The sequence below is a fragment of the Nestor notabilis genome, unplaced genomic scaffold, assembly GCF_000696875.1.
Source record: "Nestor notabilis isolate BGI_N333 unplaced genomic scaffold, ASM69687v1 scaffold4125, whole genome shotgun sequence".
In the NCBI taxonomy this organism is placed as follows: domain Eukaryota; kingdom Metazoa; phylum Chordata; class Aves; order Psittaciformes; family Psittacidae; genus Nestor; species Nestor notabilis.
The window spans coordinates 53,364-70,404 of NW_009929651.1; the positions used below are offsets into that span (position 1 = coordinate 53,364).

Below are 17,041 nucleotides of genomic sequence, written 5' to 3' on the forward strand. Positions count from 1 at the left end.
CTCTGCCCAGCCAAGTTTCCCCGTCACAGTGCCAACCCCTCAGCACCACCTCTCATGCCAGCATCCTCTGCTGTCTTGCAGGGCAAGACAGGAGCAGACCAGCAGGAGTGCCTCTGAAAGAACAGCCATGACTCCCAGCTCCTGTTCAACTGCTGTCTTTGCCTACCTAACAGGCAGGCAAGAGAAGACAGAACTAGACTCTCCTTGGAGGTGCTCAGTGACAGGAGGAGAGGCAATGGACACTAACTGCAACACAAGAAACTCCGACCAAGTAGGAAGAAAACTTCTTTCACTGTAAGGTTGGTCAAAGAGTGGACCAGGTCACTCGGGCTTGTGGATCCTCCACCCTTGAAGATATTCAAGCCTCGACTACACATAGCCCTCGGGCAATCTGATAAAACTGGATGTTTTATCAAGTCCAGCAGGGTCTGGACTTGACGACATCCCTTCCAATCTTCATTACTCAATAATGCTATGACGTGGAGACAAAAAGCTTTTCAGGAGCTTCAGCTGATCAATATGATCTCACTTGTTTGAGACAGAAGTTCCCAACTTAGATGATGATGAGAAAACTAATCTCTTAATTAGGCAAATGCAATCATACGTTTTACGTGTACAGGGCTTCCATCTAAGGTATCTGAACATTGTAAATATCATTAAGGATAACGATATATCCATTATCAGAAAATACAGGTGCATCTCCCAACTTTCCTTTACACAAGTTCCGAGGTGCTGAGAACAGGGTGATTTGTTTGCTCAGGCTCATGCTATGGTATACTATACATGCTATACATTTAGCCAATTCTGAGACAAGTGCATGGAGCACAGGAAGAAGACACCAGGTACTTCAGTACTACACATAACCCCTAAAAACTGAATCCCCAAGGACTTTTCCCCAAAACAATACAATCCACATGATACTAATATATCTATGCATCACTAAACAGCTACCTTTCCTTTAGTGCTTATCAGAGTGGATATAATGAAGAAAAGGAGATTTGTATCAACATACCTGCCACATAAAAACAAATTTCTGCCTTGCCTCGAGGTTACTATTCAGTAATCTTTATGAGTCTGCATTTTCTGCGTTGTTAATACATTCTTCTGTAACTCCCTGTCCTCCCTCTACTTGGCTTTTAACAAGTGAAAAGGATTTTAAGAAATAAAGTACATTTAATCCATTCTCTAAGGAATGATTCACTGAAAAGGGGAGAATAACCTCATCTAATTATAGCTGCCAGGATTTTTACCTCCTGGTAAGTATACTAATAGTCTTTCACTAATTGCAACTCTCTCCCTCCTCCTCTAAGTTTTCAATTCCAGTCTCAAACTGATTCTTTATGGAAACATTTTTAGAACTCATTACCACAACACTCTTTTCCCTAGTGGAAATGCCAAGGCCTCTGGGGAGCTGAGGGTTCTTCCTCCAGACCCTGCCATTTTCCCACCTTAAGGCTTGTATGAAAGAGCACTGCCATACCCCAATTTAATCTAAGGAAGCATCGGTGGCAAGGAGAGAAAATGTATTTCATTAGACTGACTGATATAGCTGGAAAAAAAGACAGATTGCTCAGCTGAAGAGAGCCAGCTACAGAAACCCTCCTGTTCAATGCTGGACCAATGCACTGCACAGCAGAATCACCTCTTAGACTGCAAATTAAGGGATAACCACACAACACGTGGTCAACCACCGCGGGGTAGGAGGCAAGAGGCATGCTGTGTCCAGTGAAAGACAGTTCAAATCACTGCACCAAAAAAGCAAGAAACTTCACTCTTGCCAAAACCTGGACAAGACATACATCATGTTACAACCAGCACAGCCTTCCCACAAAGTGCAATAGACACAATACAAAACACAAAATGCTTGTAAAGCACCAATTCATGTCACAGTGAAGCTGCACCTAAATTCAGCACAACATTAAGATGACTGGAAATCTGTGATTTGACAGTGTGAGCTGCAAGGAGATCCCTTCATGGGCTCTGAAGTACTGCATCCTAGCAAGCTCAAGAGCTAGAGAGCTCCATTTCACACAGGAATTACAGAGCATAGAAGAGAGTACTACAGCTGGCTGAACACAGACCATCATCTTGAACATCAATTTACATCCACAGGAGAATATATAGGATATTAATTTACTGGTATGAATTTTACCAGTCCCAAAGGTTTCCTAGGTGGTGGGTTTTTTTGGTTGGTTGGTTTGTTTTGTTGTTTTTGGTTTTTTTTTGCAGTGGGCGTGGGTTTGGTTGGGGTTTTTTTCAGAGCATAGGGAAAGGATGCTCCTCAAAGTGGTGTGAGAATGAAAGACACAGAGCAACCTCTGGCTTCAACTCTGCAACCTCTGCCTCCCCAGATGCACAAGTACACAGCTCTTCCTCACCCAGCCACCACCTCCGATAGGCAAAGCAGAGCAAGGCAAAAAGGAAGTCTTTCAGCAAACCATCTGCTATACACATCTGATGCGTAAGATATCAAAATGGCAGCAATAGATGTTCCTCTTCTGACGAGAGCTATCCGCTGCTTCTGGTTTCAACTTTGCTAGCCTAAGGTATAAATGCAGGCCCTTGAAGAAGCAGCAGATAACATATTCAGCAGCCCTCAGAAGCTGAGATGCTCTTAGTTACAGCTCTTACTCTAGCTGCTTCTGAAATGCTATTCCCCATAGCTGTAAAAGGCATCCGAAACAGCCACAGTAAGTTAAGGTTCAAAAGAATGAGCAGTAAAACTTCGTATCGTTGCCATTTCAGTGTTATCTGCTTCCAGTAGTACTGCCCCCACCCCTCCCCACTCCCAAAAATCCAGCAAAAAAACCACCTCTCTATCATCTGGGTGCTTCATCATGTACTGAAGCAAACTGTTACTCCCTCACAAAAATCACAGTCAGAGAATTCATTAGTCTATTCTCTCACCCGCCTACCATTTCTCACACTAAATGGAGAGTATTTGTGATCTTAAGCAATCACGTTTCTAAGGCAGAGAGTGAAAATCTGCTATTAGAATAGTCCATCACCACAGGCCTTTCCTTCCTTCCTCCTACCCGCCCACCCACAAGCTTCAAGTAAAATAGTTGCAGCTCACTGGGAACAGACGAAGGCACCTCACATGCAGCAAACTGAGCTCATGCACGTTGCCCTGTAGAAGTTCCTTCTTAGGCCAGGTGCACACAGATGAACACCACTTGGTACATACACGTTTGCACCACAGCCAATCTTGCCCTGTTACTGGGCCAAACTAAACCATCCTAATTAAAGAAACATCAGCAAAATTTGTCAACACTGTTTCAGAAGTTAAGAGGTCCAAGAGTCAAAGCATACTCAAACTCTCACAGAAAACACTAACCTGCCTCTAGGTAAGGCCACCCAGCTGCTCTTCTGTGGAAAGAAGTGGATGCTGTCTAAGGATTTAGCAATTAAGAAAACAAGGCACATGCAAGTATTCACAGTTCTGGCAATGTTATTTTAACCTCTCCAAAGCGTGTCCACTGTGCTTAGACTATTACTTCTTCCCCTTCAGCTTTGGAGGATTTGCGACTCTCTAGGTTGCCCCTCTTACAGATCAGGAGGGATGGGAAGCAAAGCACTGCAGCCACCAGCGCCAAACTGCTGGTCTGTAGGTTGTGTGAAAAAGACAGACATGCCATACTGACCTGAAGATACAGGTTTTACAGCCTCTTCACCCAAGCAGACACCTAATTACCTTGACTCACCTTACTTACGTGTGCTACATCTTGGCAACATCCTCATCTCCTAAAAAGGATGACAACCAATATTCAAGTCTCAGGACCTGGACAAAACAAATCTTTCTTCTGCTACCTTGCTAATAAAATAAACCCCCTGTACAATAAACCTGATCTGTTGATTACAGGATATCTAAAGTCTTAAATAACTAGAAGGAAAGTTAGAGGACTTTGCACTCACAACAGGAAATCTTGGCCACCTAATTTTCCAAACAAATCAATACTTCAGATCCAACCAACTATTAGTCACTTGGCTAGCAAGCAAGACTGAACTTACATTAATGAACACCAGACTGCATTAAAATGTAGTTTAAGTTTAGCAATATGCCAGAATAATCTATGGAACAAGGAAATGGACAGGGTTGAAACTTCAGACTCTTTTATTTCTTGCTACTTAACACTCATGAATTAAAAATCAGTACAGCAGGATAGTTTGAGACAAACCCTAATGTCCTCGAAGGAAGGATGTGTTAGACCCATTAGCCCAGTGCTGCCAGGCACATCACTAATCCTGCAGGACTGGGGAGGACAGGGACAAGACACTTTCCCCAAAGAAGGAAGAATTTACATCACCTCCTCTTCTGCTCTTGACTTCCTATTCCCTCATGCCCAAACCATCTTTTTATGTAGATGGGACTGGTACCAACTCTGGATTTATTATAGTGAGGAAGCCTGTCACAGAGCTACTCAAACTATTTCCTTCTGTCATTAAGAATGACCACACAGTGAATAGGAACACATTTACAGTATTTCATCTTAAGTATCATATTCTAGATTATTTGCAAGGCCACTAATGACTCCAGTAAGATTGGTCAGCCAAAATCCAAATCATACCACCCTTGGGCGGAAAGCTAAAACAAATGCAAAGGATCCGATATGTGACACTAGCCACACACCATGGAAGAGCAATTTTTCCATTCCTGAATCTCACCTCAGCAATGCTCCTTGAAGTTCTTGTGCAATAATCACTATGCAAATAGTATGTAAAGCTCTTGGACAAAAAACCAGTTTTTCCTCACAGGTGCTTTGTAAAAGTTAACTTTTGACAAATTTACTACACAGTTGCACTTACCACAGGGAAGAGGAAGGAAAACTGGTGCTGTACAGCCGAGAGAGATTCCTTCTTCTGTACAACCTGCAATTTAGGTACATTTTGTATACGAGATGTATAAATTTCACCATCACGGCAACTCAGAAAATATTCATGAAGCTGACTTGCCACATATCATTTAAACTGGATTAATACTCTTTTCCTTTTAAAGGCACCAGTTAGGGAGATTATCCAAAAGAAAAAGAAAAAAAAAAAAAGAAAAAAAGAAAATCACGTTACGTTTACATTCAAAAGTAACAGTTGTCTTTCGATTCAGTAGCGTGTTTCTCAAACACCCCTATGCTTATTCTTCTACCAAAAAGGCAGTTACAGATACCTAATCTTCAAAGTATGTAACAGAATTAAGCATTAATTTACTCTAAAATTTTAAAAAATAAAAATCAAGTATCTTTCCTTTGTAACTCCCCTCCTCCCCCCTGAAATTAGCCTTAAGTCCTAACTTGTTACTCCTTCAACATAGACAACTATCTTTGCATGCATACGTAAAGACAACAGTTCTTTCCAACCACTTCATAGCAACTTAAGCATTTAATACATACTCCTTTAAAGAAATTTGAGTGAATTTATTGTATAAAATTATGATTGGCATGGTACAGAAAAGTTCCTTTTAATGCACATTTCCCATTAACTTGTACACAAATATTACAAGTATCAAGCAAAATGCAAAAGTCTTAAGAACTAATTCCATACTACAAAAGTGTTCACATAGTGAAGTTACTCTGGTTACAAAGTGTCATGGAAATAAAAGCACTTCAAAATACATATTTGGGAAATGTTCTCAAATAATCAACACAATCTTAAGTTAGTTAAAAAATGCAAAGAAAGAGATACCCTCTTCAAAACACTGTTGTTGATTTGGCAAGATGGAGCAAAGTTCAGATCAGTTCATTTACTGAAGGATTGTTCTTCCCAAGAAACAAACAAACAAAAAAAAAAAAAAAAAACCCAAAAAAACCCTAAACCAAGCAAACCCAAACTTTTAGTTAAGAAAGGGCTCAGTTATACTATGATGACAAATAACGCCATCAAAAAGTTATCTGGCTCTCTTGTTTTCACACAGGAGCTGTCAGAGGCAGAGATGTGTAAATGAACACTTCCAGGTATACACAGATTACCTTTTTGAAAACAAACCAACCAAACAAAAATACCAAAACCCAAAACAACAAAAAGGAGACAATCTGAACTTTGTTGTTTCATTTAACTAGTTCAGTTCCTTAGGTCTCAAGGCCCAAACCCAGCAGTCTGCAAAGGATACATACTTAAAGAATAAAACTGAACTTCCACTACCAGAGAATGCACAGATGCCAAGTTACGTGAATATCATACGTCCTTACAGTAAGGCTGCTAGAGGCTATCAAATCTCTGCTTCCCAACAACCTTGAAGGCCTGCTATTTTCAACACAATGAAACTGCTTGGGCCCTACAAACAGCCTTACAAAAAGGAGGCACAATCATATTGTTAGACAATAACACAAATCTTGAAGACTGAAAGCATCCTTACAAACTTCAGCAAAATAACTACAAAATAGGCAATACATCACTTTTTCTATCAGGTGACTTGCATGTGTTTGAGCAATTAAACATTGGTATGTATATCTACATGAAACTCACACATACAGAAGATCCTGTTCAGGCGTTATTGTTGTTTTCCTTTTACGCACACACACAAGTTACTATCGGGTTATCCAGTCTACTCAAATGCAGTGAAAAAACAGTCCACAGCACACGTAAAAGGAGCATTATCCAATACAGTGTTATCTTGCAAAAAAGGAGTCAGAATTCCTGAGTCTCAGACATTACTGTCCTCCTCCATTACTGGATTATTTATTTTTTCCAAGGAGAACCTCTAGTTTTCCTTTCTTCATGCTAATAAAATTTATAATAGATTGCATCTTTTAAAAAAATGTAAAACTTTTAGAAAAAATATGCCAACTAAAGTGAATTTTTAAAGCTTTTTAAGGGGCTGGGGTGGGGGGGGTATAATTCACTTACAAAATAAAGGCCACCTTCACGTAAAATAAGTACTGCCAGTATCCCATCATTCTGTTTAAAGGAGGGATTTAGCTCCCTGTTCTGGAAGCATTATTATGAGCAGTCATGCAAGTTGAAAAACTTCCTCCTTTTAACAATTAAAAATACTATAAATAGGACTAACATGGAACAGCCCTTTGTTACAATCACCAAGGTGGCAAAACCAATGCAACAGTTAGGTCACAAAGTCTTTTACAATTAGTCACTGCAATCTATTATAACTTCTGTCTTTTCCCTTTTACTTTGCATATTACACAGTGTAACTTAAAATGTTATTTAAGAGCACTTCAGTCCCACAATGTAGGATTTAAGCTTGTGTGAATACATATGCATGGCTCTGCAACATTTTTAATGACTTACAAAAATACATTCAACCAAAACTCTGTATAGGGTTTTTTGTTTTTCTTTTTCTTTTTTTTTTTTTTTTTTGTTAAAATCAAAATGAAGGAAAAGCCAAATGGTCCCATCATTAGCTAAATAATACACTCCAACTTCCGGAAGCAATTCCAAAGCAAAAGCACATTCAAGAATAATATACACTGAATTGCATACTTTCTCATTTGTCTTTATCGGTAATAAAATTCTACTGCATATAATTAATCAGCCTTATAAATAATGCTAAGCAGAAAAATATTTACCTCTGTGCTACTTTTCTCAGTTTATAGAAGCATTTTTCAGTTTATAGAAGCAAAGGAAAAAAACCTAAAGTGCAGACTACAGGCCATAACAGGCATAATAAATGACCAAAGGTGCAGCCAAATTTGCGTTTACATCTTAAGTTACTTTGCCATCTTTCTTTCCTTGCTAGAAGTCACCCAATGTGCAACTGAAGAGCTGGTCGGTTGGTTTGTGCCACAGTACAACCTGTAACCACTGGTAAATTCTTTTTTTTTTTTTTTTTTAAACTAGTTGAATTGTCCATAGGTATTTCTAGGCAATAGCTTAGGCTCGCAAAACCTTACTTTATTAATACTTGAAATCACACGATATTGACACCTCCTCCAGAGAATGCTACTGTCCTTTTGTTGCAGTATGTGGTTGAACCACTGATGCTTGGTTGACTGTCTTTAACAAGTGATGTCTTCATTTCTATTTCACACGCTACAATAGCTGCATTCAGTTCCACTTGAGCTCGGTGAACGACATAAAACGTGAGTCCTATGCTTACGACAATCTGCAACAACAACAACAAAGAGTGTTGTAGGCTACATAAACTGTAAGCACGAATACAAACAAACTGTTCTGAAGAAACAAAAAAGTCACCTATGCAAAGATTCATGGAGGCATCTGTTGGCTCCATGCTTCACAGGCAAGACATCAGATGGGAAATTAACTTGACGAATAAGTGGCTCTAAACCTACACATGCTAACAACATAACAGCATATCGGAACACAGACATTACGTGGACCTTAAATATTGATATAAACTGAAAATATGTTTTCTTTCTTTCCACTGACATCCAAATACTTGTTAAAAACCAATCCTTTCACTTCCTCTCTTGGCAAAAATACTTCCACAAAGAAACAATGTGGTGTATTTCTGTCAGTCAAAAGGGCTCTTTTCCCATGTGCCAAGTAAATAATAGGTTGAAATTGTACTGGGCAACTGCAACTTGCAAAATAGCAGAGAGGGGATGATGCAGACCAAAGGAAATAAAACTTCTTGTCCTTGCCCCTCTGGTGTGGAAGAGGGCAGAGAGCAGCAGTATCACTGTGCTTCTTGGCTATCATGACTAAATAGGACTGAGCAACTTATAGCAGTCCATATGGGAAGAACTTGTTTTCTGGAGGATGGCTCAGGGAAGGGGACTGGATGGTGGTGGTGTGGGTTTTGTTTGTTCGTTTTAAGCAGGAAATACTTGTCCAAAACTAGGGTTTAGTTCAGGTTTTTGCTCTTCATTTCACTACTAAGAATTTTAAGCTTCCGCCACAACAACTACCAGGAATAAACCCAGACAATTTTTGCTTAGAAATCACTAATTACTAAAAAAAAAAAAAAAAAAATAAAGTAAAATAGAAAAAAAAAAAAAATAACAAACACAAAAACCACCACCCAAAAAACACTGGGAAAAAAGTTACATTGTTCACAACAGAACCTCAAGTTTTGAGTCCAGCACCTGAACTTCATTATTAATTGGTACAGCTGTTTTCTGTGAGGACTATCACTTAAAACATCTGCTGGCATGGCATAAAAGATGCTAGAATATCCCCAAGTAAGATGACTGAGAAGTACAATCAGAGAAGAATGTCAGAAGTACAACTCAGAGCAGGGGGGCTGGAAGATCACACCAGGTATCTCAGCACTTTTGTCCAGTCAGGTGTTGAAAACTTCCAAGGATAGAGGTTTCACCACCTCTCATACCCTTGTGGTGAAAAAGATGTTTCTTATGAATTCAAATTATATATACAGTTCAAAAGCTGGCCAATGTAAGACTCAAAAGAAGACTATGGACACAAAATTCTGAATACATAGGAAAAGTCCTATTCGAAAAGCTTACCCAAATATTCAGATTTTACTGGGTTTAGAAATATTACTACCAGTAGCCTAGTTCTGTACATGTTTAATGATGACATAATGGCTATGTTCTGATATGCTAGTTTTGTTGTTAGCATACCTACTCTACAGATCTAGTCTACAAGCCTGGGAACAACATTCCACAACTAAAATGAAAGCTGATGAAGTAACCATTTATTTTCTCTTTGATCTATTTACCCCACATTTAAAAACGCATTTTTAGTACTCGTAACCCTGTTCTATGAAGCCTATAAATTAAATGTTCCACTTAAGAACACAAAAGTTGTGAGGTAAGGAGCATTAAAATGGTCCTCCTAGACGTAGTTTTATAACTTAGCACTGTTAAACATCAGCTTTACAATTGTAAAAACTGAGGAAGATAAATGACTGCAGTACCAAAGTCTGCAAACCACAGTAACTGTCAGCCAAACACAGCCTGAAGTACTGACACTGTCAGAGGAGGTTTTAATATATAATCTGGTTCTGAAATACTCATGACCTTACCCCAAAGATTTACTGACAAATTATTTCATCAGCTAAGCTTATGTAAAGGCACTATATACTTCTCATGAAATTACTCGCTTGAAAAATTAGGATATTCCGGTCTTGGCATTAGGAAAATATTATTTCTACACCACTTTACATCCTGAATACCTGTGCAAAATCTGAGTGTTCAGTGCTAACAGCGAACAATGCATAGGTGCTGGGTCTATGCACCCTGAACACACTACTTCACAGCTTTTGTGTAGTGGTGATCTGACACAACTGAAATTCAGCAGATTACCACCACAGATGGCAAAAGAAGAGAACTTGACAAAACTGTGGCAGAGAAGAGAACACTGCATAAAGTTCTTCTTTGTGTCATGTGAGGTATGAGAGAATTAAACTTTGCTAACAGAACAAAATCAAAAGAAAACAGTACACTGGAAACCAGTATCTCTGGGTATCTCACAGTCAATAAGGCTGGGAAAAAAGAAACGTCAGCTCAGTTTTACACAATCTACTGAAAATACCAGTAACAGTTATAAATTAAACCCTTTTTAAAATCTGCTACTTTTCAATACCACACACCATACTTGCTTGGCTCAGTCTCTACAAGGTCAGTTATCTCAGAGTAGGAATCTGTTATGCCAACAGAGAACAGCTCTTAACCCTCAAGTCATGCATTCCCCCAAAACATGCTGCAACCCACCCCTTTTACTCGAGGCTGTACAATGTGAAAGACAAATCTTTCTCTTTCTCACACATTCATATGGGCATTCAGTTTCCAAAGCAGAGATGGAATGACTTGAAGAGACAAAGCTACAGGAAGAAAACTTGTCTACTGTCTCCAGAAGAAAAATTCTGCCTTGAATCCCACTGGTACAATAGATGCACAAGAAATCAGGGGGATATAGAAATAAACTCAAAAAGATGACTGTTTCCAAGAGTAACTGCTTACCCAAGGAGTCATAAAGAGACTGACATTACTGTTACCAAGGTCTATGAAACTTATTCTTTTAACTTACCTGTAAACTGAATATCAAATAGCCACTAACACTTTGTTCTGCAATCACATCCTCCATGGTACGCAAAGTAGTGCCCAAGTAGGAGTTCAGGAGCTGAGTAGGAAGCAGTCCAACTGAGGAAGCCATCAGGTAGTTGGGTAGTGACAAATCTGTAATCTGAGTAAAAAAGAGCATAAGAAACGGAGCACAGTTCCAACAGTCTATGTGCACAAACAACCCGACCGCCACTCCTATGCAAAATAATGAAAGAATTTCTTACATTCCTTCACTGAAAGTTTCCACTGGGTGTGAATTAAAACACTATATGGATAGTCTTCATCTGGCCTTTCAAAAGTTCTTAGGTTTTATTTCATTTCACCTTACTTTACACAACATCTCTGTGCAGTAGTCATTAACTGAGGATGCAATTACATTGTTCATTGAAGATATTTATTTCTTCATGGTGAACTGAGCCCTACAATTTACGAGAATTGGCTTGCAGGAAAAAATTACTTTATCAAATGTGAAGGTCTAAAGCAAAAATCTATTTGCTTTGCATTTTACATGTATGGCAACTGATGAGAGGCAACTGTTTAAAACGTCATTGTATTCAATGATCTACGCAAACAGAACGGCAGATACAATTTGCCTCTGCAAAGGAAGTTATACAGCTCATTAAGATACATATATCTATCAATGATCTCTATCTGTATCTGCACAGAGATATATGGGTATCATTAAGAATCTCTACCCAAGATATTTTACATCACACTTTCATTAGTGAATGAAATAGCACACAGTTACAGCTTTTGTTAGTTTATCTGGAAAAAACACTAATAATACTTCAAAATATTTTCCTCTCTTTGCTGAAATTTCTGTTCTGAGTCAATATACGAACAGTTTATATGGGAACAAAATACACAGTACTAGCTAAATTAGTATCAGCAGCCACTGAGAAATAGCAAATGAAAGAGACAAGAGGCCAAAGGATACGTGGTCGAGAAAAATAGAAACAGGAGGAAACTATGGGTTAAAAAATTAGTACAAAAAGGGTGATTCTGAAACAAGCAGCCTACGGAATTTTCCAGACAATTCAGTTGATCACACAGTCATAAAACAAGTTCTAATTAAGAACAGCCCCTTACACTGGGAGCCTACATGGAAATTATTGACCTTGACAGTTCTGTACAATGTCGAAGACAAGAGAATAGCAGCAAAGTTACTCATTTCATCATGCTATTCTTAAAATAAACTTTGGTTACTATGAAAGTCACAGTGCTAAATTCTCAGAGCTCTAAGCACAATCAGTGGAAAGTTTTTGGGAGGAAGTAAGGGCAATGGAGGAGGCAAATGCAATGAAGCACAAAGATTGATTCACTGGAACAAGATCCAATAACTCGAATCAAAACTTCACGCTGCAAATTATTCTTCCCACAGACTGAAATATATACCAGCACCACAAATAATACAGTTCCTCTCTACACAAGATTAATTTAGGTTTATAATGAAAAAGCGCTACATAATTCATAGAATCATAGAATGGTTAGACCTTAAGATCATCCAGTTCCAACCCCATGCCGTGGGCAGGGACACCTTACACTTAGACGAGGCTGCACAAAGCCCCGTCCAAGGCTTTGTGCTGCACAAAGCTTCATCCAAGGATGAAGCATCCACAACTTTTCTGGGCAACCTGTTCCAGTACCTCACCACCCTCACAGTAAAGAGTTTGTTCCTCACATCTAACCTAAATCTACCCTCCTTAAGATTAAAGACATTACACTTTGTCCTATCCCTACATGCCCTTGTAAAAAGTCCCTCTCCAATTACATTAGAACTTCACATTTGACCAATGCTTTGAAACTTTTTTTTCCCCCCTGAATATAAGAGTAATCTGGGCCATGCAGGAAGAATGCACAACCAAAATTTACTGTATTACCAAGGGAATGAAAGAGCTGCTATTAAAAGTGTCTGAAATACTAATGCTGAGGCAAGATCTGCTAAGTAGGGCATTGTCATTACATCTAATGGAGCTGGGAAACTTCCCACAGATTGTTTTAACACTCCCAGGCACCTCTCTCATTTCTGTACACATATTAAGGACACTTCGGCTGCAGAGCAACACATGTGCTCACCTGGATTTGATCTGAAGCAATTGGACCTCCTGAGCCATGACAGAGACTGTTTCCAAACAAAGGAGAGGCTGCTAGTGGACACACTGAACTGCAACCTCTGCTTCCATTAAAATGAAAGCTAGGGAAAGGGGGTGGAATTTTGCATGTGCCCTTTTCAACCCTGGTTTGCAAGGCTTAGACCTACACTGATATTCCTTCTCCCAGGATGTACAAGAGGTAGACAGTGTCCCTACCTAAGAAAGTAGAGAAATCTGCAACAGAACTTACAGCTTTCCATATCTTTCCTTTTATGAACTTCACCTGTTCTATAAACCTGCTAGACTGGGGTCTGTGTGGCCAGACAAACACAGCTTCTGCCAAACAGAAACCACCAGAACTCCATTTCTAGCCAAAGTTCAAGCCAGCAAAAATTAACAGTGAAATCCCAAGGCAAGCATGGATATAATTGTTTTATGAGCCATACTGACATATTTACATGAAATTAAGAACTACCTAACTGCTCTGGTAACAAGATCGTTAGCCAGAAAATCTCCCACTAAGCCTTGGACAGGCTTTGTCTGGTAGAATTTTTGTGTATTCGTTACAGCTCACAACTTTGGTTCAGTCCTGTCAAAGAATAAATGCTTGTGTCAGGTCTTTGTTGGGGGTTTCACATGCCTTTAGGGATTGCAGTAGATTTCTCTCCCCTTAATTCACAAATACCTGTGTTTCAGATCTGGTAGGCTTAGCAACCGAGAGCAAAGGACAACATTGATGCTCTTTATTTTCTAAGGGGAGGGGGGGAAGAGGGGAAGAACAAAACCCAGAACACCACCACCAGGTAGTAAATAAAAAACAAAACAAAAACCAGCTATCAACCTTCCAACAAGCAGAATAAGCAGCCTGCCTGTTCCTGCAAAGCAGTTACCATTTCCTCACATCTGATCTCACTCTGTGCATTTCTGGAACAGAGATGTCCACTTGGACACTCAAGGTTTTTATTTTTTTTTGCCAGATTATTTCATACATGTGATATTCCTCTCAAAGAGAAAAAAAAATAAAGATGAATTCTGATCTAACTTACAGGTGGCACTACAAAGAATCAGTTTGCACAAACCTCACTCCAGGGACCTACTAATAGGAAGGAGGAGATAACCTGCATACCAGGGCTCCTTACAGACCTGCCTTCAAAATGCTCAGTTGCCAAGGGAAGAGGGCTGCGGGTGAGCAAACACTCCAGGTAACAGCTATCAGCCCACCCCAGCAGCTGAGGCCAACCTGGCATCACAGGAGCAACAATTAAGCAAAACCCACTCAAAGAGAAATACAAACATGCTTTCAGTTAACAAGTTTCTAGGCCTTCATAAAGGCAAGTAAATGCATTACCCCACTGCTCCTACTATCAGCACTTTCCCAAAGAGCAGCAAAATGAATTTAAGAAGCAAGATGCTCATGTCTGGCTGGTGAAAGACTAAGGAACACTCCCTGTCAATTCAACCTCCCCAAACCCCTCAGCAGGTGGTACAGACCACTGAACAAGTGCTTGTGGAAATCCATTAATTAATCCCAGCCCTGCAGATGACCACTCTCACATCAAGGTTATGCCTTGCCCTGGACTTCACGTGTCACTTCCTCCCTTCCCTCTCATTTAAGCATTCTCATAACGTCCTGTTTACTTATACATACACACACAGAAAAGACACACAAAACAGACTACTTGAAAATTAAAAGTGCATAGGTTAAGTTCACTGTTTACCACTATTAAGAACAATCCTTTTCAAACCCATTGCTGAAGTTGCTAGGATGGGGAATGAATAGATAATTAGGGCACCCCAAACCCCCTTATATTTTAACTTAAATAAAGCATTAAGCTTTCAAATAAATCAGATTTCAAATAAATAAACAGCTTGACCTATGTAGGTAGAATTTTGTATTATATACGTAGCTTAAACATGATTCATGGCGAGAAACTGCTCTGAATTCATGGATTTGCATGCAACATCTTTACTTTTCAGTAATCTAGCAGTTCATACTAAATGTTCTCAGTTAAAATTTGAACACACTGTGCTTAATTTGACTATGCTGTGAAGTAGTAAATCTGGGTAATAGATGTAACCCGAACTGATTTTAGCAGGCAATATCCAAGTTACCTAGCATATCAAGAATCTGGTTTCATCTCATTTCCTATCTATTATTTTAACACTGAAACCTTCCCCCTGGAAAGAAAATTACTTAGCTTGCAGTAGTTAGAGAATACAAAATGCTGATTTACAGCATCATTTTAATATTGCACTGGCCTGAATACTCTGCTCAATTGTGTTTCCAACCAAAGGGTTTGTCAGGAAGGAAGTCTTTTTAACCCAGTAATTCTCCAGCCAGTTCTTGAGATCCAATACTACTCTACAACATCTGCTGACTACTTCAAGTGACACCCAGAAGCTGTGAACAACTGAAGCACAACAGCTCTCCCCACTCTAGGAGGGTCACACTACAGCAGAAGCTTCATCTGCAAGGCTAGGAGCTTGGACTCCAGGGGGACTCTGCTCCCAGCTGCATGGGTCCAAGCTTCCTCTGTCCTGCAGTAATACAGGTAAATAAATGAAACAGTCGAGGTTCTTCTCAATCATTACAAGGAAACAGTTAAAGGACCTGCTTAAAAAGAAATTTTAAGTTGCTACAGCTTTTATGGACAGAGATTGAAGCTCTCGAGATGAATACCTCAGCATACGTAGCTTTATACACAGCAATTTTAAAAATTTGATGTGGGCGTTAACCCCTAAAAATTGTGTGGATTTTTTCTTAAATAAAAAATTTGGTATTCAGTGATCTATTCATTTCAATCAGATGATTTTGTCAGAATTAAGCAAGCACTTCAGAACGGTACAGGACCAGGACTGCAGAAGAGGGGAAAGAAAGTGTGCTGTAACAAAGTGGCAGATCAAATCACTTTTTTAGAGGATCTCTTACACTAAAGAACATACAAGTTACTGTTAAACGTTTAAAATATTTCACCATCTGGTTTGCTTTGTTTTGATTTCACAGACTTAGCAGACACAACTGAGGCGTAACACACAGCCGAAAACAAAACCTTCAGACAAAGCACTCAGGAAGAGATGAGGGTCTGAAACTGTCATCATCAGCATGATGGTACACAAAAAGGGGACCCTCCATGCTCTTCTTTACTTTCTCCTTTAAGATGACTAAAGAGAAGAGTAAGTTTATAAATTTTACATGATTACTCTTGAAGAACACACCAATCATCTAAAAGTAGAAAGAAAAGCAAGACTAACCCCCTTCCAAAGTCAAGTTTAAACTAACTTTCAATACCACTGTGGTGTACAGTCTCTTCAGCTCTGAGGGTACACCTTGCTGCTTGCCCAAGACACGCAGCCTCTCTCATGTGCATGAGCCTACCCTATACGGATTTAGCAGATGTATGCTACAAATACCAACCAAACTGAGTAGAAATCTTGTCAATTTCTTTCTTTCCAATGTAATTACTTATATGAAGTAGTTTCAAGAGATCTGGCAAGACCACTTAAAAATACAACTTTCCCTCCCACTCCAATCACTTTAAAAACACAGGCACTTCGAAACTGTTATGTTCTCCACAGATTCTGCTAACCAGTACATTGGTGCTTCTTTCCAACATCACAATATAGTCTTGAAAGCTAGAGAGCAGCTCTAACACAACGCCACCGAAAAGGCACCTTGAAAACCTGCCATCCCCCCACAAACATGGTAGCGCCACTAGCAAAAGCAGCTAAGGGGGGATTACTTTTACTGCTGTTAGAAGAGAAAGAAACACAGGTTTCGAACCGGGAAAGGAAGCAACCTCCACCAGTGACCCCAGCCACTATGATGCAAGCCATCCTTCCAGCCAGAGCTTCTTCCTTGGCCATACGGGAACTCACCGCAAAGACGGCATTCTGCAGCCCAAAGGGGATCGGCGTCAGCCGTGCCAGAGCCACCACCTTGAGGCCGCTGCCGCCCTCCACGACACGGACGATGGCACTGAGTGTCTCGCTGCCCTGGATCCTGGCCCGCGCCCA

At 39.7% G+C, this 17,041-nt stretch overlaps 1 protein-coding gene across 1 annotated transcript in view; it reads right to left on the reverse strand.

Annotated features, from left to right (window-relative positions):
* Positions 1 to 7,818: 7,818 nt before the first annotated feature.
* TMEM64 (transmembrane protein 64) overlaps positions 7,819 to 17,041 on the reverse strand; it is a gene marked incomplete at its 5' end in the record, with an annotated part of 9,535 nt that continues 312 nt past the window's right edge. Inside the window, 3 exons of the mRNA XM_010015077.1 lie at positions 7,819 to 8,050; positions 10,900 to 11,055; positions 16,904 to 17,041. Of these exons, the coding sequence (XP_010013379.1) occupies positions 7,856 to 8,050; positions 10,900 to 11,055; positions 16,904 to 17,041 (489 nt within the window). The remainder of the gene's footprint in view (positions 8,051 to 10,899; positions 11,056 to 16,903) is intronic.